The sequence below is a fragment of the Fringilla coelebs genome (assembly GCF_963513975.1).
Source record: "Fringilla coelebs genome assembly, chromosome: 14".
In the NCBI taxonomy this organism is placed as follows: domain Eukaryota; kingdom Metazoa; phylum Chordata; class Aves; order Passeriformes; family Fringillidae; genus Fringilla; species Fringilla coelebs.
This window is the reverse complement of record NC_140040.1, coordinates 19114751-19128524: the sequence shown is the minus strand read 5'-3', so window position 1 is coordinate 19128524 and position 13774 is coordinate 19114751. Positions and strand designations below refer to the sequence as shown.

At 43.1% G+C, this 13774-nt stretch overlaps 1 protein-coding gene across 6 annotated transcripts in view; it reads left to right on the top strand.

Moving 5' to 3' along the window:
- The window catches only part of GARRE1 (granule associated Rac and RHOG effector 1), a 57372-nt gene that overhangs the window by 27244 nt on the left and 16354 nt on the right, over nucleotides 1-13774 (top strand). For 5 of the 6 annotated variants that reach the window (XM_084215106.1, XM_084215110.1, XM_084215109.1 and 2 more), the window contains 5 exons: nucleotides 1460-2784; nucleotides 10027-10233; nucleotides 12509-12649; nucleotides 12932-13027; nucleotides 13162-13323. In XM_084215106.1, the coding sequence (XP_084071232.1) occupies nucleotides 2296-2784; nucleotides 10027-10233; nucleotides 12509-12649; nucleotides 12932-13027; nucleotides 13162-13323 (1095 nt within the window). In that variant the 5' untranslated portion in view covers nucleotides 1460-2295. Of the gene's footprint in view, nucleotides 1-1459; nucleotides 2785-4973; nucleotides 5124-10026; nucleotides 10234-12508; nucleotides 12650-12931; nucleotides 13028-13161; nucleotides 13324-13774 lie in introns of those variants that run through there. The other variant, XM_084215111.1, reaches the window with a different exon arrangement.

Genomic DNA, 13774 nt, shown 5'->3' with positions numbered 1-13774 from the left:
CATGTGACATCAAGACTTCCTAGAAAATTATGATTTTAATGAGTTTCTTGCATTTTGACACATTCAGTGAGAATATTGGGAGAAGTAGTTAGGGAGGTAAGTAGTCAGCTTGGAGTACTTAAAGGATGCTGAAATGCATATGGGAGTTTCTTTGAGTTTTAGGTTTTAAAAAGTGCCAATACAAAGGAATATTTGCTCTGGATCTCTGAAACAGAACCATTTGCAGCAATGATTTCCTGAAAAACTAGTGCCCTGTTGTTTTAGTGGGGATGAGACTACCCAGCTCTGGATGTTTTGTCCTGCTGTGTCTTGCCTTCTTCTTTATCTGTGGGATGCTTGTATCCTACATGTGTGCAAAAATGGGAATGAATGAATGAATGAATGAATGAATGAATGAATGAATGAATATTGTGTATGTTCAGACAGATGGAAATAAGAAATTTTGACTAAAAATCAAATTTTTCTTCCCCAACCATTCTGACAATATTACTACAGATTTCATTGCTCTAATATAATAGCTAAAGGAATATTTTATTGTTAAATGAAAGGGTTCCTGGATTATTCTTCCAAATGCCTTTGACATAGCAATTGCTGCAGTCAGGAAAAGGATGTCCTTGTTTGATAGAATCAAGTGTGGTGTATGTAGGAGAGGGAGAGAGTGGCCTGAAGTGTGACTGGAGCTAAGACTGGGCAAATTGATGGGAGGAGTTGTATCCTTCTGATATTTTCTGACACCGTTTGAGTGTCTGGTATTGAACACCTCGTGCTCCGTCTCGTCCCTGTCCCACTGCTCAGTAGGAGCAGGGCAGTACACAAGTTGTATTTCCTCCCTACTTTGATGTGTGCAGTCAGATTCTTAGGCAGTTGTTCCTCGTGTACCACCTTGTGTATGAGAGATGCTGCCAGCCCATCACACTGGAATGGGACATGAATGTTGCATTCCTCAGCTAAGCTCAGATAGGATTAGGCAGATTTGTCTGTTGTTGTACTAAATAAAAACTTAGGGACCTGTATCTGTTGACTTAGTAAACTATTAAAATAAATGGGAAGTTCTGCAATAAATTATGGTGCATGGAAAAAAGTTTTAATTGATTTAATTTTTAAATTATTTTTAAAGGATAAGATTAGAAAATGTGATTAACGGCCCTTGAGCTCTGCAGTAATAACCTTTCAGTGTTCTTAACTGTGCAAGAGTTGCACTGGGGATTAAGCAGATTCTCAAGTTTGACAGCCTACAATGAAAGAATTAACAAGAAAATATCCCAGTGTTGAGTTTAGCAGCAGGATGACACTGGCTTCTCACAGCCTTTTAAACTCAGTGCAGCTCTCTCCCTTTGGATCTTGGGTGTTGCTGACAGTGTGTGCTCAGAAATGTGAACTGGGACCCTGCAGGAGTTAAATTTTCAAACCTTCTCATTGTTCTCTGATGTATAACTTTTTTTTTTTTTTCCCTTCACAGGAAATGACCTAGAGGCCTTACAAATACATTTGTGCATTTTTGTTCTGAGTCTGCAATTGAGGGCAAACGCAGTCTGGAAGCACCACTTCTTGAAGTTACAACGGAAACAACTACCTCAACAAACAGGGAAAGGGGAAGAAGGCTTGCAATAACAAACACTCTAGTTTTTAATAGCTTATACTTGCAAAGTCTTCTGTAAACAGTCCAGATTTTTTTTTCCCCCTCCAATATTAAGAAGAGACACTACAAGTAAACTGAGTTGGCAGACTGGATCTGTCAAGACATTTGAAGATATTTGATCTGCTGACATAAGGATTTGCTTTTTCAAGGAAAGAGCCCCTGCACTGCTTTTATAATCGCTGTTGATCGGTGGTTTTCTCCACTTTTCCTGATACTACTAATGGGAGAATTGTATTAAGGTATTGCTTCTAAAACTATTACTTGCATTGACAAAATTAACTTTTGTAGATGCAACAGCAAGGGACAATGTTGCTCTCGTGAAGAACTCGTAGGCGATCGCTTCTCTGCTCCAGCCGGCTCTTCTGCCTGCAGAGGGGATACCACACAAGGGACAGAGCATTACTGAGATACTTGGGCTTGCTTTTTGAGTACAGTTTATAACTGCAGCAGGGCTGCACCCAACATTGAAAGCACGGAGTCAGCAGATCTGCTGCCGTTCCCACTGCTGATACAGATTATACAGACGCTCGCCTTTCTGAAATGCCTTTTGTGAAACCTGTGTACACAGTCCTGCGCTGTTACTGTACATAGATACCCGAGGAAGGAATTTGACAAGTGATTGTTAATTTGAGAACTCTCTGGACAAGCACTCACTTATGTATTGCTGCAGTGCACAAGAAAGCAAAATGGACTATAAGCGGCGCTTTTTGCTTGGCGGGTCCAAGCAGAAGGTGCAGCAACACCAGCAGTACCAAATGCCCGAGCTGGGCAGGACCCTGAGCGCCCCGCTGGCGTCCCCCAGCACCCCCCTGGTGTCCCCGGCTGCTGCGGGCGGCTGCTCCCACCCCGCCTCCCACACCACTCCCATCGCAGACATCCAGCAGGGAATCTCCAAATACCTGGATGCGCTCAACGTCTTCTGCCGAACGAGCACTTTCCTCACGGACCTTTTCAGCAGCGTGTTCAGGAACTCGCACTACTCCAAGGCAGCTATGCAACTGAAAGACGTGCAGGAACATGTCATGGAAGCGGCCAGTCGACTCACAGCAGCAATAAAACCAGAAATAGCAAAAATGCTGATGGAACTGAGTGCAGGAGCTGCAAACTTCAAAGATCAAAAAGAGTTCAGCCTACAAGACATTGAGGTAGGTTACCTCGGAGGATGCTGTTTTGCACATCCTGCCTTCTTAACTGGATTTCTCTTCGAAATCCCTTCTCTACACCAAAAGCTTTCTCCACCTTGCTGTGTATTTGTGGGTAATGCTGGTGGAAAAAGAAACTCTTCATTTCTTACATGCTAAGAAAGTACTAAGTCATTTGTGAGATCTGACCTCCATCTATGTTAAATTGGGTATTTCGTAGGTATTTCTGTAGAAGAACCAACTAGACAAAAGTTTTAAACCATTTTCTAGTTTGTTAGCTGACGTTTCTAAAACTGTTATGCCATCATATTCTGAATCAGCCTACACTTCCCTCAGAATGGATAATACAGGGAGAAACCTGAGCACATGGGAGTAGCATATTGTCATCAGTGTTTCAGTAAAACTACATATTCGTTGACTAAAGAGTGATTTTATCGCTCTTTAGGATATTTTTGTCTTTTTGAGCTGTTGTGAGAGGAAAATAACACACTGTGTGAGAGATGAGTGATGTAGAAATTTGTATGCCTTTGCTACAATGTTCATATGCTGGCAGTGAGCACCCAAGAATCAAGATTCAGAGAGGATCCTCAGTTTTCTGCTGTGCCTGCCTGGGAAGGTCTGGGTATTTCTCCTCCAGTAAATGTGTTACCTAGCAGGCAGTGTCAAGTGATAGTCACAGATAAATCCCTGCAGTTTTAAGTAGCTCCTTGTGTTTTGACACATTTCTTCACTTTGCAGCAATCTGCAGAGTTATTCCTTCAGAACCATATCCTGAATGGAAAACCTGCTTTAAGTTCTCTTGGTTTTGATTCAGGTTTCAGGTAGCTTTGGAAGAGTGAATGTTTGTGCCTGTCAGGCATTATCTGCTTTCTCTAACTGCACCACTTCCAGATGGAGTCCTTAGGGAAGGTGCAATTTGTCAGTCAGCTCTCCCTGCAGTTGTGTGCTACAGTTCTCAGTGTTGTATACTTGATACAGAATGAAGATAGGCTATATATTTCCTATAAATGTCTTCTGTAGGCTGGCATTTTTAAAGACAATCCAATAAATAACATCACTCTTTAAAGCTATAGCAATGTATATAAAAAAGAGTGAGTTTATGTAATTAATCATCTTTATAATAGATGTGCTGAAAGGCTTTCTGAATTAAAAAAGCAAAGGTATATGAAGCATTAGATGTCTTCTAGGGGTTTTTGTGGGTTTGGAAGCGCTGTCCTTCCAAGTGTTGGAGCCATCAGTAGAGCTGCTTTTGTCACATGGGCAGGCAGAGATGCTGCAGGCTCTGCCCTGTGCAGTGCAGGGAGGGTTTGCTCAGCAGGAGCTGAGGAGCAGAGCAGTGTTTGTGGCAGGGGGTGCATGTCCTGCCAGCCTAAAGGCAGAGAAACTTGCTTTGGTCCCAGCTTTACCTGGCCAGGCCTAACCCCTGTTCTGGGCTCTGTGTGCCCCTGCAGTGCCCCCTCCCCTGCCCAGCAGCTCCCTGGTGGGGGTGGCAGCAGAGCAGCTGCCCCTGGGCCTTCCTGCTGCACCTCTTGGGCTGCTCCACCACTTCTTATCACACTTTGCTGTTGTCTTTTCTTAATTAAAACTGCATCTTGCACGTGGCTTTGAAAAAAGTCAATATGTGAGATTTATGGGCACTTGTGTATAATGAGAGAAGTGGTGTGCTCTGCTTTGGCTTAAGCAGCTGCAGGATGTAGGGATTTGACAGTGACTCCCATGGTTGTTCCGTGGTCACTCAGGGCTGTGGATGAGTGAATTCTGCAGGCACAGGGGTTGGGTGGTTGTGCCCAAGGAGCAGCAGATGCTCACTGTTGAAATGGACCTTGGCCAGTACAGGAACATATTTGTTTGTAGGACAAGATACAAGTATGCTGGGAGACCTGCTGAACTAAAAATAATCTTGGCCAAATGAGTTTTGCAGTTGGGATGGAATTCTGAGGGGAAAGATGAATGTTGCAATATTTAAATAGACTATTTCAGCCTCAGGAGTGGAGCCCACTGGGCAGCAGTTCTGGAGAGCAGTCCTAGGGCTCGTGGGAGTCATGTGTTGGATAAGAGTCAGTGTTGTGCAGTTGGAAATAGTAAATCACTGCTGCTGTTGTGCAAAGAGACATTTACCATGTATTTAACACACCCCTGACCTGCAAGAGCCATGAACTGAGCACTGAACTCTTCACTGGTTATTAAGGCCTTAAACACAGCAGTGCAGGTGCACTTGGAGAAACAGGGAGCCAAAGGAGTGGAGCAAGAGTCAGACATCCAGGACATAGGACCTGGAGGACAGATTGAAAAGATGGACTCTACAGAAGAGGAGGCTGAGAAGGAAAATTAAAATTGCTCAGGTATGAGAGAAGCTGCCAGAACATGTCAGTGTCTGTTCTTCATGTCATGTAAGGTGGAGCAAGGAACTTAAATTTCAGAGGGAAAGATTCACATTAGATGCTGTGGAAATCCTTTGTAATGTTAGTGGAGCACTGATGTGGATTGCTACAAAGGGTAGGGAGCAGAGCTGACAGAACAGGTTAAACCTGCCTCTGGCAAAACTGACCTAGGTGAAATTTCTCCTTGTTAGGGACAGAAGGGTGACCTGGTGAGAGTCTCTCCCACTGTGCTTTTCTGGGATTTGAAAACTCAGCTGTTGATGCTGAAATTCCAATTCTAAAAGTGGTTTGCTTTTTTTTCCCCTGGTGGATAGAGAAGTTAACATTTCATAAAACTGCCAGCAGGATTAAAAAACTCACAATGTAAGCAGAAAAACATAAAGGGCTTGCCTGACTTCATCAGAGTTTACTGAACAGGGAAGTGATGGGGGAAGAGTGTGAGGCAGTGGAATTGTTCCCCTGGAAAATACCAGTACAGGTGTATCTGAATTTGCTTTGTCAGCTTCTCTAGTGGGTGACTGAAAGAACTCACAGCTCTGGGAGAGAATTGGGAGGGGGTGAAGCCCCTGAGGGGCAGCTCCTCAGCAGGAGCCCAAGAAAGGCTCTGCAGGGGCTCCTGTTTGGTGTCACAGAAACAGGGGGAGGTGAGGTGTCATTCGGGGTGCAGTGGGGCAGAACCCCAAATTCATGAGAAGGACGTGAGAATGAGGCTTTCTGTGTGTGAGCCCAGCTAAGGAAAATGCAGCTTTCCTAAACCTGGCTTAACACAGGCTGTGGTTTTGGGGAGGAATGAGAAGTCCAAGCAGAGAGCTGTGGCTTTTCCCAGGTGCCACAAGTCTTTATTTACTTGCTCTGCCCCCAGGGAGGGCAATATCAAGAGAACTTCAGTTTTGGTGAATAAAACTGACTTGAATTTGGACTGAAAACTGTTGTGCACCCTGGACTATAGCACCACAGGATGAAGCTTTTAATTTATTTATTGTGAAGTTTTTAATTTATTTATTGTTACTTAGAACAAAGCTTGCTAGTTCAGAACTGTCTGCCAGGCTGTGTGAGAAGGTGACTTCTCTTGATCAAAGTGTGGTGGCAGATGGAGTTTCCCAAGGTTTCTTATTTTCAGAAATGCAAATGCTAATTTTTGTTTTCTTCTTTTTCTCTTCCCCTTTCAAACACCTTTGAATTCTTGGGTATTCTGTGCCTGTATGGGTGAGGAACAGCTTGGAAATCAGGGTAAATGAGAGGGTGTTTTCCATATCTGTTTGTCAGCTGGGGGAATGCAGGAACTCCACTTCTGTTAATAAAAGCATCAAAGCAAATCCATAGGGAGGAGTAAAGCTGGTAAAAGTAAGTCTATTTCTCCATCTCGTGTGAAGCTTTGCAGAAGCCTCAGTACTGCAAATTATACAGAATTACTTTTAGTTACACAAGGCTTGTGTATTGTCTTAGAAGTGGTAGTAATGAGAGGAATGTCCATGTTGCCTTCCTGTACAAAAGGATGGGCACCAGGTATATTCTTGGGTGCTCTGTTTTGTATTAAATGCAGATAATTTTTGGCTTTTATGTGTAAAAAATAGCCGAAGATTTTTTTTGAACAAGAATCTTGTGAGACAAAAATATCTGAGTAAATATTAAATATAAGCTTTCCTTAGCAAACATTGTAAGGCCAAATTGAAACATTTAAAAATTTTTCTTTCCTGGGATTTTCAGGGATTGGCTCCAGACTCTTCTGTGTTGAGGAACTATTGGTAGCAAAAAAAATATTTTGTCTTACATTTTAATTGCTGTTCTTTATTTTGAAAATGCTTCACAGTAATTGTTTTTCTGCTAAATGATGGTGACCACTTCAGTAACTGCCAATATCAGATTATCATGAGTGGCTTTCAGGGGCACTGCTGGAAGAAATGAGTCTGTTGGGTTTCCCAAGTCTTGCAGCTTCTGCTGGAATCTAGTTCAGCCTGCAGGTGATTCCAGCCCATGGGCAGGACTGAGCCTTCCCTTGGAGGTGTTCTGTTCATGAGGTCACTCTCTGGAACTGCTGGGTAGTGAAAATGAATAATCTGCCCAGTTCTGGTAATGTACAGGAAGGTTGTTGGCTCATAATGGGACACCCCAGTTCAGTGGCAGCCAGGCTGTGCCACCAAGGACACTTAGGGGAAAGCACTGAATAATTCTGTTGTGGTGTTTGGCTTCTTGCAAATTCTTGTTTAAGGAAATAGCCAAAAAAAGGGGAAAAAAAAGAAGAAAGTTTTACTGCATAAAATGGCACTTGGAGAGCTGCAAGCCAGTGTTTGTATCAAGTGTGGGGGACTGACACTTGCTATTTGCTGCTTTATTACTGGTAGTGCTCTCTTTGAAGGAATCTGTTGTACCAGATTTTCTTGCCAGGCGGTTTGTATGGCATCCTTGTTTGCAATGAAACTGCAATTTTGTGTCCCCTTTGTCCAGTGCACTATTCCAGAGCTGACTGTGCCCTCGTTGGGAGGATAGAGTGGGACAGGGCAATTTAACTCCTCATCTCACCTGGTGCTCCCATTGGGGGGGAACCAGAACTCCCAGGGATTCCTTCAGGGAGGCTCTGCTGGGACAAAAGCTGACAAAAGCTGTCCTGCCTGACACAGGTGATGGAGCTGTGCTCTGTGGGACAAAAGGTTTGAAAGCTGAAGACCTCATGCTGCAATATAAATCAATCTAAGAAATGAAGGAAACATCAGCACTCCCAAGGAAATCTCAGTGGTTGACACCTGAGATGGTTCCAGTTCAGCTTGGGTTCCTGCACAGGTTGGAGGGGTGGTTTATTCTGGTCTGAAGGGGGACAGTCACACACTTCTGCATGGGAAAGTGGGGCAGATAAACTGGAAGAAGACCTGGTGGTGTGAGTGAGTGTGGAGAGCTGCATCCATGTGCTGATGCTGCTCAGGGCTGTGCAGAGGTTCCCTGGCTGCTCTCACAGGGGTCAGAGCCCAGCCCTGGTGGGGGAGGTTGGATGGGGCAAAGTTGGGGCTCTTTGGCAGAAAATCTGCCCAAGTGAACTCTTTAAAGCTTTAAAATCATTTTGACATCTACCATCCATCCAAAGGGAATGTTTAGCAGTGCAAAAATCCTCCACCACTTTGATAGTGAAGCAGTTTAAGTTGATCCTTACCCATTTTGGAGGAAGGCTGAAATGGATTTTTTTCAAACAAAATAAAAGTTCAGTAAAGCAGATGTTACTAGTTATCCTCACTAGTAGGAATGTTTTGTGCTGCCACTTAAAACCTAAATAATTTGTTTATTTTGAGCATTATTCCCAGGCTGGGGAAGCTTCAACCTTTTTACCTTAAATATTCTTTGAAATTTAATCAGCTTGAAATTCCTAATGAGTGCTAGTTTCATCTTCCCCTGAGAACTGCATTCTTCCTACACAGAAATAATTCACTTCACCAGTTGCCTCTTCCTGCACTTTTCTTTTCAATCTTTCTAATCTCGTACCCAGGGAAGTTGGAGTTTTCTTCATTTTATCATTTGATGACTTGTTTTTTTTAAATAAGGCAAGCTCCACTTTCAGAGGTCAGTCAAAGTACCAAAAATGTTTAATTTTATGCCTTGTACAAAGAAGGGAAGTGATTGAACCAGAATGGAATGTCAAAAGGAGTCTGGATGCAGTGGAAAAAAGCATTGCCACCACTGGTTCTTCTGAAGTAGATAGTAAATGCATTTAACTGGTGGTGGGACTGGGGAGTCCTGCCAGGAAGATACATTGTGTCTGAATAGTTTTATTCCAGAAGAATGTAGCTTAAAATAAGGCAGATGATTTAATGGCTCCAAGGCACTATGGCTTTGTACATTATCTGTGTATTTTATGAATTATTCCTAAAATGGAATTCAAGTGGAGTCTTTTTTAATAAATCAAAGTCAAATAAACATTTTAAAGGTTTTGTGTGCTAAACTCCATAAAAGAAACACTTTGAATAGCTTTTAAATACCTTCTACAGTGATGTGGAGAATCCTCCTTTCTCTGCAGCTCCCTGGTTCTACACTTGTCGGCTTTTCCCTGCCCAGGGAGCGTGGCCTGGGGCAGATGGAGCAGTTCCTGCTGGAGCCCTGGCGCTGCATGGTGTCCCTGGGTGTCCCTGGGTGTCCCTGGGTGTCCCTGGCTGCTGGCCCTGCTGTTCTTGCCCCAGGTCCTGTGGCACAGCAGCTCTGCTGTGCTGGTGGTGCCCGAGGTGGCCGAGTGTCCCTGGCACAGTGAGAGGGATGGGGGTGGCATCTCCTGCTGCCTGCCCTGCCTGCCCTGCTGGGAGCGTGGCAGGAGCCATTGCAGTGTCCCCAAGGCCCTTGTGTCACCCTTGGGCATTTCAGCTTTGGGGTTATGGGCCCAAGGCTGCTGATGCCACTACCTGCCCAGTACAGCTCTGCCTGGGGTGAACTGCTGGCCAGCTCCTACATTTGATGGTAATGTTTTAAAATGATTCTTGTTTTGTTGTTGCTGGTTTGGGTTTTTATCAGAAATTCAGCCAGGCCTTTGTGCAGGTGGGTTTTGGTGTTGACTTGGTCCCTGTGATAATATGCTATTCCCATTTTTGTGCTTGATTTTGCAAAGTAACTGAGCAAGCTTTTCATTCCTCAAGTAGTCAGAACTTGAGTATAGAATTAAAAATCACTCAGAATTATTCTGGTGTCCCATTCATTCATAGAAACTAATGCTCACTTATTATTTTAAGTAAATGGTTAAATATCATACGTTTCTTACAATCTGAAGCATTATTTTAATTTTAAAAATCAGGGTTTAACATAGTTCCTTACCCCAAACACCAAACAAAAAGGAAGAAGGGAAACTTCCATGAGCTCTTCTATGTGCTTGAAGCTGGTTTGTTTGTTCCCACAGGTACTTGGGCGATGTTTCTTGACAGTGATGCAGGTCCACTTCCAATTCCTGTCCCAAGCTTTGCAGAAAGTCCAGCCAGTGGCACATTCCTGCTTTGCTGAAGCTGTAGCTCAGGAGAGGAAGAACCTTAGTGGGACTGGAGCCTCAAATATAAACCCCACAAATGAGCTGGAAGATGCAATAAGATCATGGAGAGGAGCAGCAGAGGTATGGAGGGCTTGCTGTAAGCACAGTGGATTCAGTGAAACCTAAAGTCAGCCTGGGTGTCCTGACAAAGGAAAAAAATACCTGATTTTAAAGACATGCTGCATTTGGAGGGGGGAACGTGGCACACTTGGTTTCAGACACTGAAACTCATTTTACTCCTGTGATGGTTGTATGTCTTTGCCCAGTGTAAAGTTTTCTTTGTTGTACATAAAGAGCACACACACAGTGCAAACATATTTTTGTTATCAAATAGGGCAGACTGAGAGAATTAAAAATAAAAACCTCAAGTCTTTGTGAAAACAGAGCAAAATCTAGATAATGTCTGTTTCTCTCAAATTTTGAGCACAAATTCTATTCTATACTTGAAAATCTTTGTGGTAATTTTTAACATTTTTGTCTTCAATGCTGTTAAGCTTGATGTTGCTTGATCCATCCATGGTTGGAATGTGACCCATGTTAGTTCACTGTGCCACTCTCTGGCCCTGTGCTTTCACAAACACCTGTCATCTCTAGAATCCTTACTTTGCCAGCCAAAACCAGCACTTTATAAAGACATTCAGTTTTCTGAGGTTTTCTGCTTTCCCTGGCACTGCTGAAGCCTGGAGACTGATAGATCAGAATGGCCTCAGACCCAGAGTGGGTGTTCTCCCTAAATCCACATGACTTGGAGCATGTGCTTGTGCAGTCTCATTTGGCCCACGTGGCTTGTGACTCATCCTGAGTAGAAATCTTGTCCAGGTCTCCATTTATCACTGACATCTGCAAGGTACAGGAAAGCAAATGAATTACATGGATGCAGAGAGATTATTTGTGATTTTTACTGCAGCATAAATTTATTTCACTGGATAAAATAGGGATTTGGGAGTGCTTTAGGTGTGTTACAGATAATTGCCACAGGTATAATCCTGGTATAGCTGTACTTCTTTGGCATGAAAGTAGTTAATTTTATGTGTCATGTATTTAGCTTCTAAAAGCTACTACAGTTTCTAGAAATGCCCTGCAATTGCTATCAAATTTATTTAAACTGTGGTTAAATTCTGTGGAGACAGAATCAAGGGCCTTAACTTTATTTTTTACCTGTTGAGCAACCCACTTCACCTGTTTCTGTTTTTCAGAAATACAAAACCTGTATTGCAAAATAGTTTTGTACAAGTGTTGTACTAATCAAACTCTGCATTAAACATACATGGGGAGGAGAGAGATAAAATACAGATTCTCCATAGTTCCAAAATAACAAGAGAAGAACTTCTCAAGTTCTGATTGACTGAAATTACTGATTTGGAGTATTTGTGTAGGGTATCAGGACAGCATAAGAAAAATATGTGGTTTCTAAATAAATAAAATCTCTCTCTCATAATTAGATAGACTAATATAAATAATTTTGATAGAAGGGGATTGGAAATACTGAAATCTTGGCCAATTTTTTCCTTTGGAGTGGAAGGCAATCCACTGTTTTCCTATAAGATCAGCCTCTCTGGCAGGAGAGCACTGCTGCTTCAGAGTGAAGTTTAAGGTGATTGTTTGTCAGCAGCTCAAAACTGGTTTTGCTCCTTAAGGTTTACCTTGGGAAATGCAGTAATTCTGTCTGTCAGGTGAGCCCCTGTCTGTCCATTGGCTGTAGTACCAGAAGCCCCCAATTTGGACATCCTCCTTTAGAGTAAGACTCCTTCCTAGACTGGAAAATAACCCAGATCTATTTGCTTTACCCTCTCAATGATGTAGGATTTACAGCTAAAAGTAGACATTTGGCTTATTTCTTGTTTTTCACAATGATACTACACAAAGCTATTTTCTTGCTGATTTTAGCATTGTGTGGCACTTCTCAAATTGCACCACAGTAATCACCCACAGCTTTATGAACTTGTATCATCCTGTGAGCACAGGAGTGTTTGTACACCTGATTTAACAGATTTTCTGTTTGTGTTGGAGTTACAAGTCTGTCCTCAGGTAACCACAGCCGTGCTGTGGGCTGTGTAACAGGATCCTGGTCCTGACAGGGAGCTGAAATAGTAACAGCAAACAATGCTGAGCCCAAGTGCTTGCCAACACCCGTGTGCTATACAGGTTACATCAGTTCTGCTTCCAAAGTGGCAGGAGAAGTTGAGTAAGTTATAATAAAGTCTCCTCCAGGTCCTTCCCCCCAGGTGCTGCTTCTCATCTCCTGTAGAAGATTTTAAAGTCTGTGGGCTTTTTTTGTTGTTTTTTGAAATTTAATTAAGCCTGACCTGGTTTAATGCTGACCCTCCTCACCCTGGATTTTTATTTTACATTGCAGGCCACATCTCGACTGCGAGAAAGAGGCTGCGATGGATGTTTGGCAGGAATTGAAGTTCAGCAGCTTTTCTGCTCCCAGAGTGTGGCCATCCCTGAACATCAGCTCAAAGAGCTAAACATGAAAATTGACAGTGCTTTGCAGGTGCTTTTTCAAGTCTGCTGCTTTCATGTGCATGTAGTACAGTCAGGGGGTCAGGGAGTGAAATAGGGAAGGAGTGTGCTCCTGCAGAATTGTGTACCACAGGCAGCTCAGAGGTGTTTGGGAATTGCAGCTTTGCAGTGTGACATGATAAATGTGTGTATGCCCCAGAACTGAGTGGGGTCAATCCTTGTTCCAGTCCCTGGCTGTACCCAGACACAGTGACTGTGTGCTTGCTTCCTTGCTGATACACCTGTGCTATCTCAACTTTCTCTTTAATCTCAGGCTTACAAGGTGGCTCTGGAGAGCTTGGGTCATTGTGAGTATGCAATGAAGGCTGGCTTCCACTTGAACCCAAAAGCAATTGAAGCAAGTCTTCAGGTAGGATCTGCTAAGCCTGCTCTCTTTCATCCCTCCTCACCTTGAGAAGGGTGCTTAAAGCACACAAACCTTGGACCCTTGTTAGGATTTTCTGATGTCTTCATTTCTTCTGTTTGATCTGTTCTGTGCTGCAGGGCTGTTGCAGTGAAGCTGAAGCTCAGCAAACAGGAAGGAGACAAACTCCACCTCAGCCCATCCAGTGTGAGCTGCCCACTGTCCCTGTCCAGATTGGATCCCATTTTCTGAAAGGAATCTCCTTCAATGAGTCTGCAGCAGAAAACCTGAAGCTGAAAACGGTAATAACTCCTAATTAAGCACAGAAATAAAGATGGGAGGAGAAAGAGTAGGATTCATTAAAATGTAGGGAACAACAGTAATAGAAGTTCCATGCCAAACCTGTGTTTAAAAGTGCTTTTTTTCAGCCTGGCTTCCTGTGGAAACAGGATGTTGATAACATTGTAGGGCTACACCTGTTTGTGATAACATTTTGACCACCTGAGCAATTTTGGTCAAATATGAGAGAAGCACAGGCATAACAGGCAGAGATCTAGGATGCAATGAAGCTTCTGGGAACTTTTTGAAAAGAGATGTGTTAGCTATGAAGAAATACAGATTTCCCCAGCCAGTGATGCATATCAGAACCTTCATCTTCTTAGGTGCACAAGTCAGCCCAGCCTGGTAGTAAGGGAGGTAGTTGAAAAAAATACTTGGTAACAGAGCTCCTTTTGATGTCAATTTACAAACTGG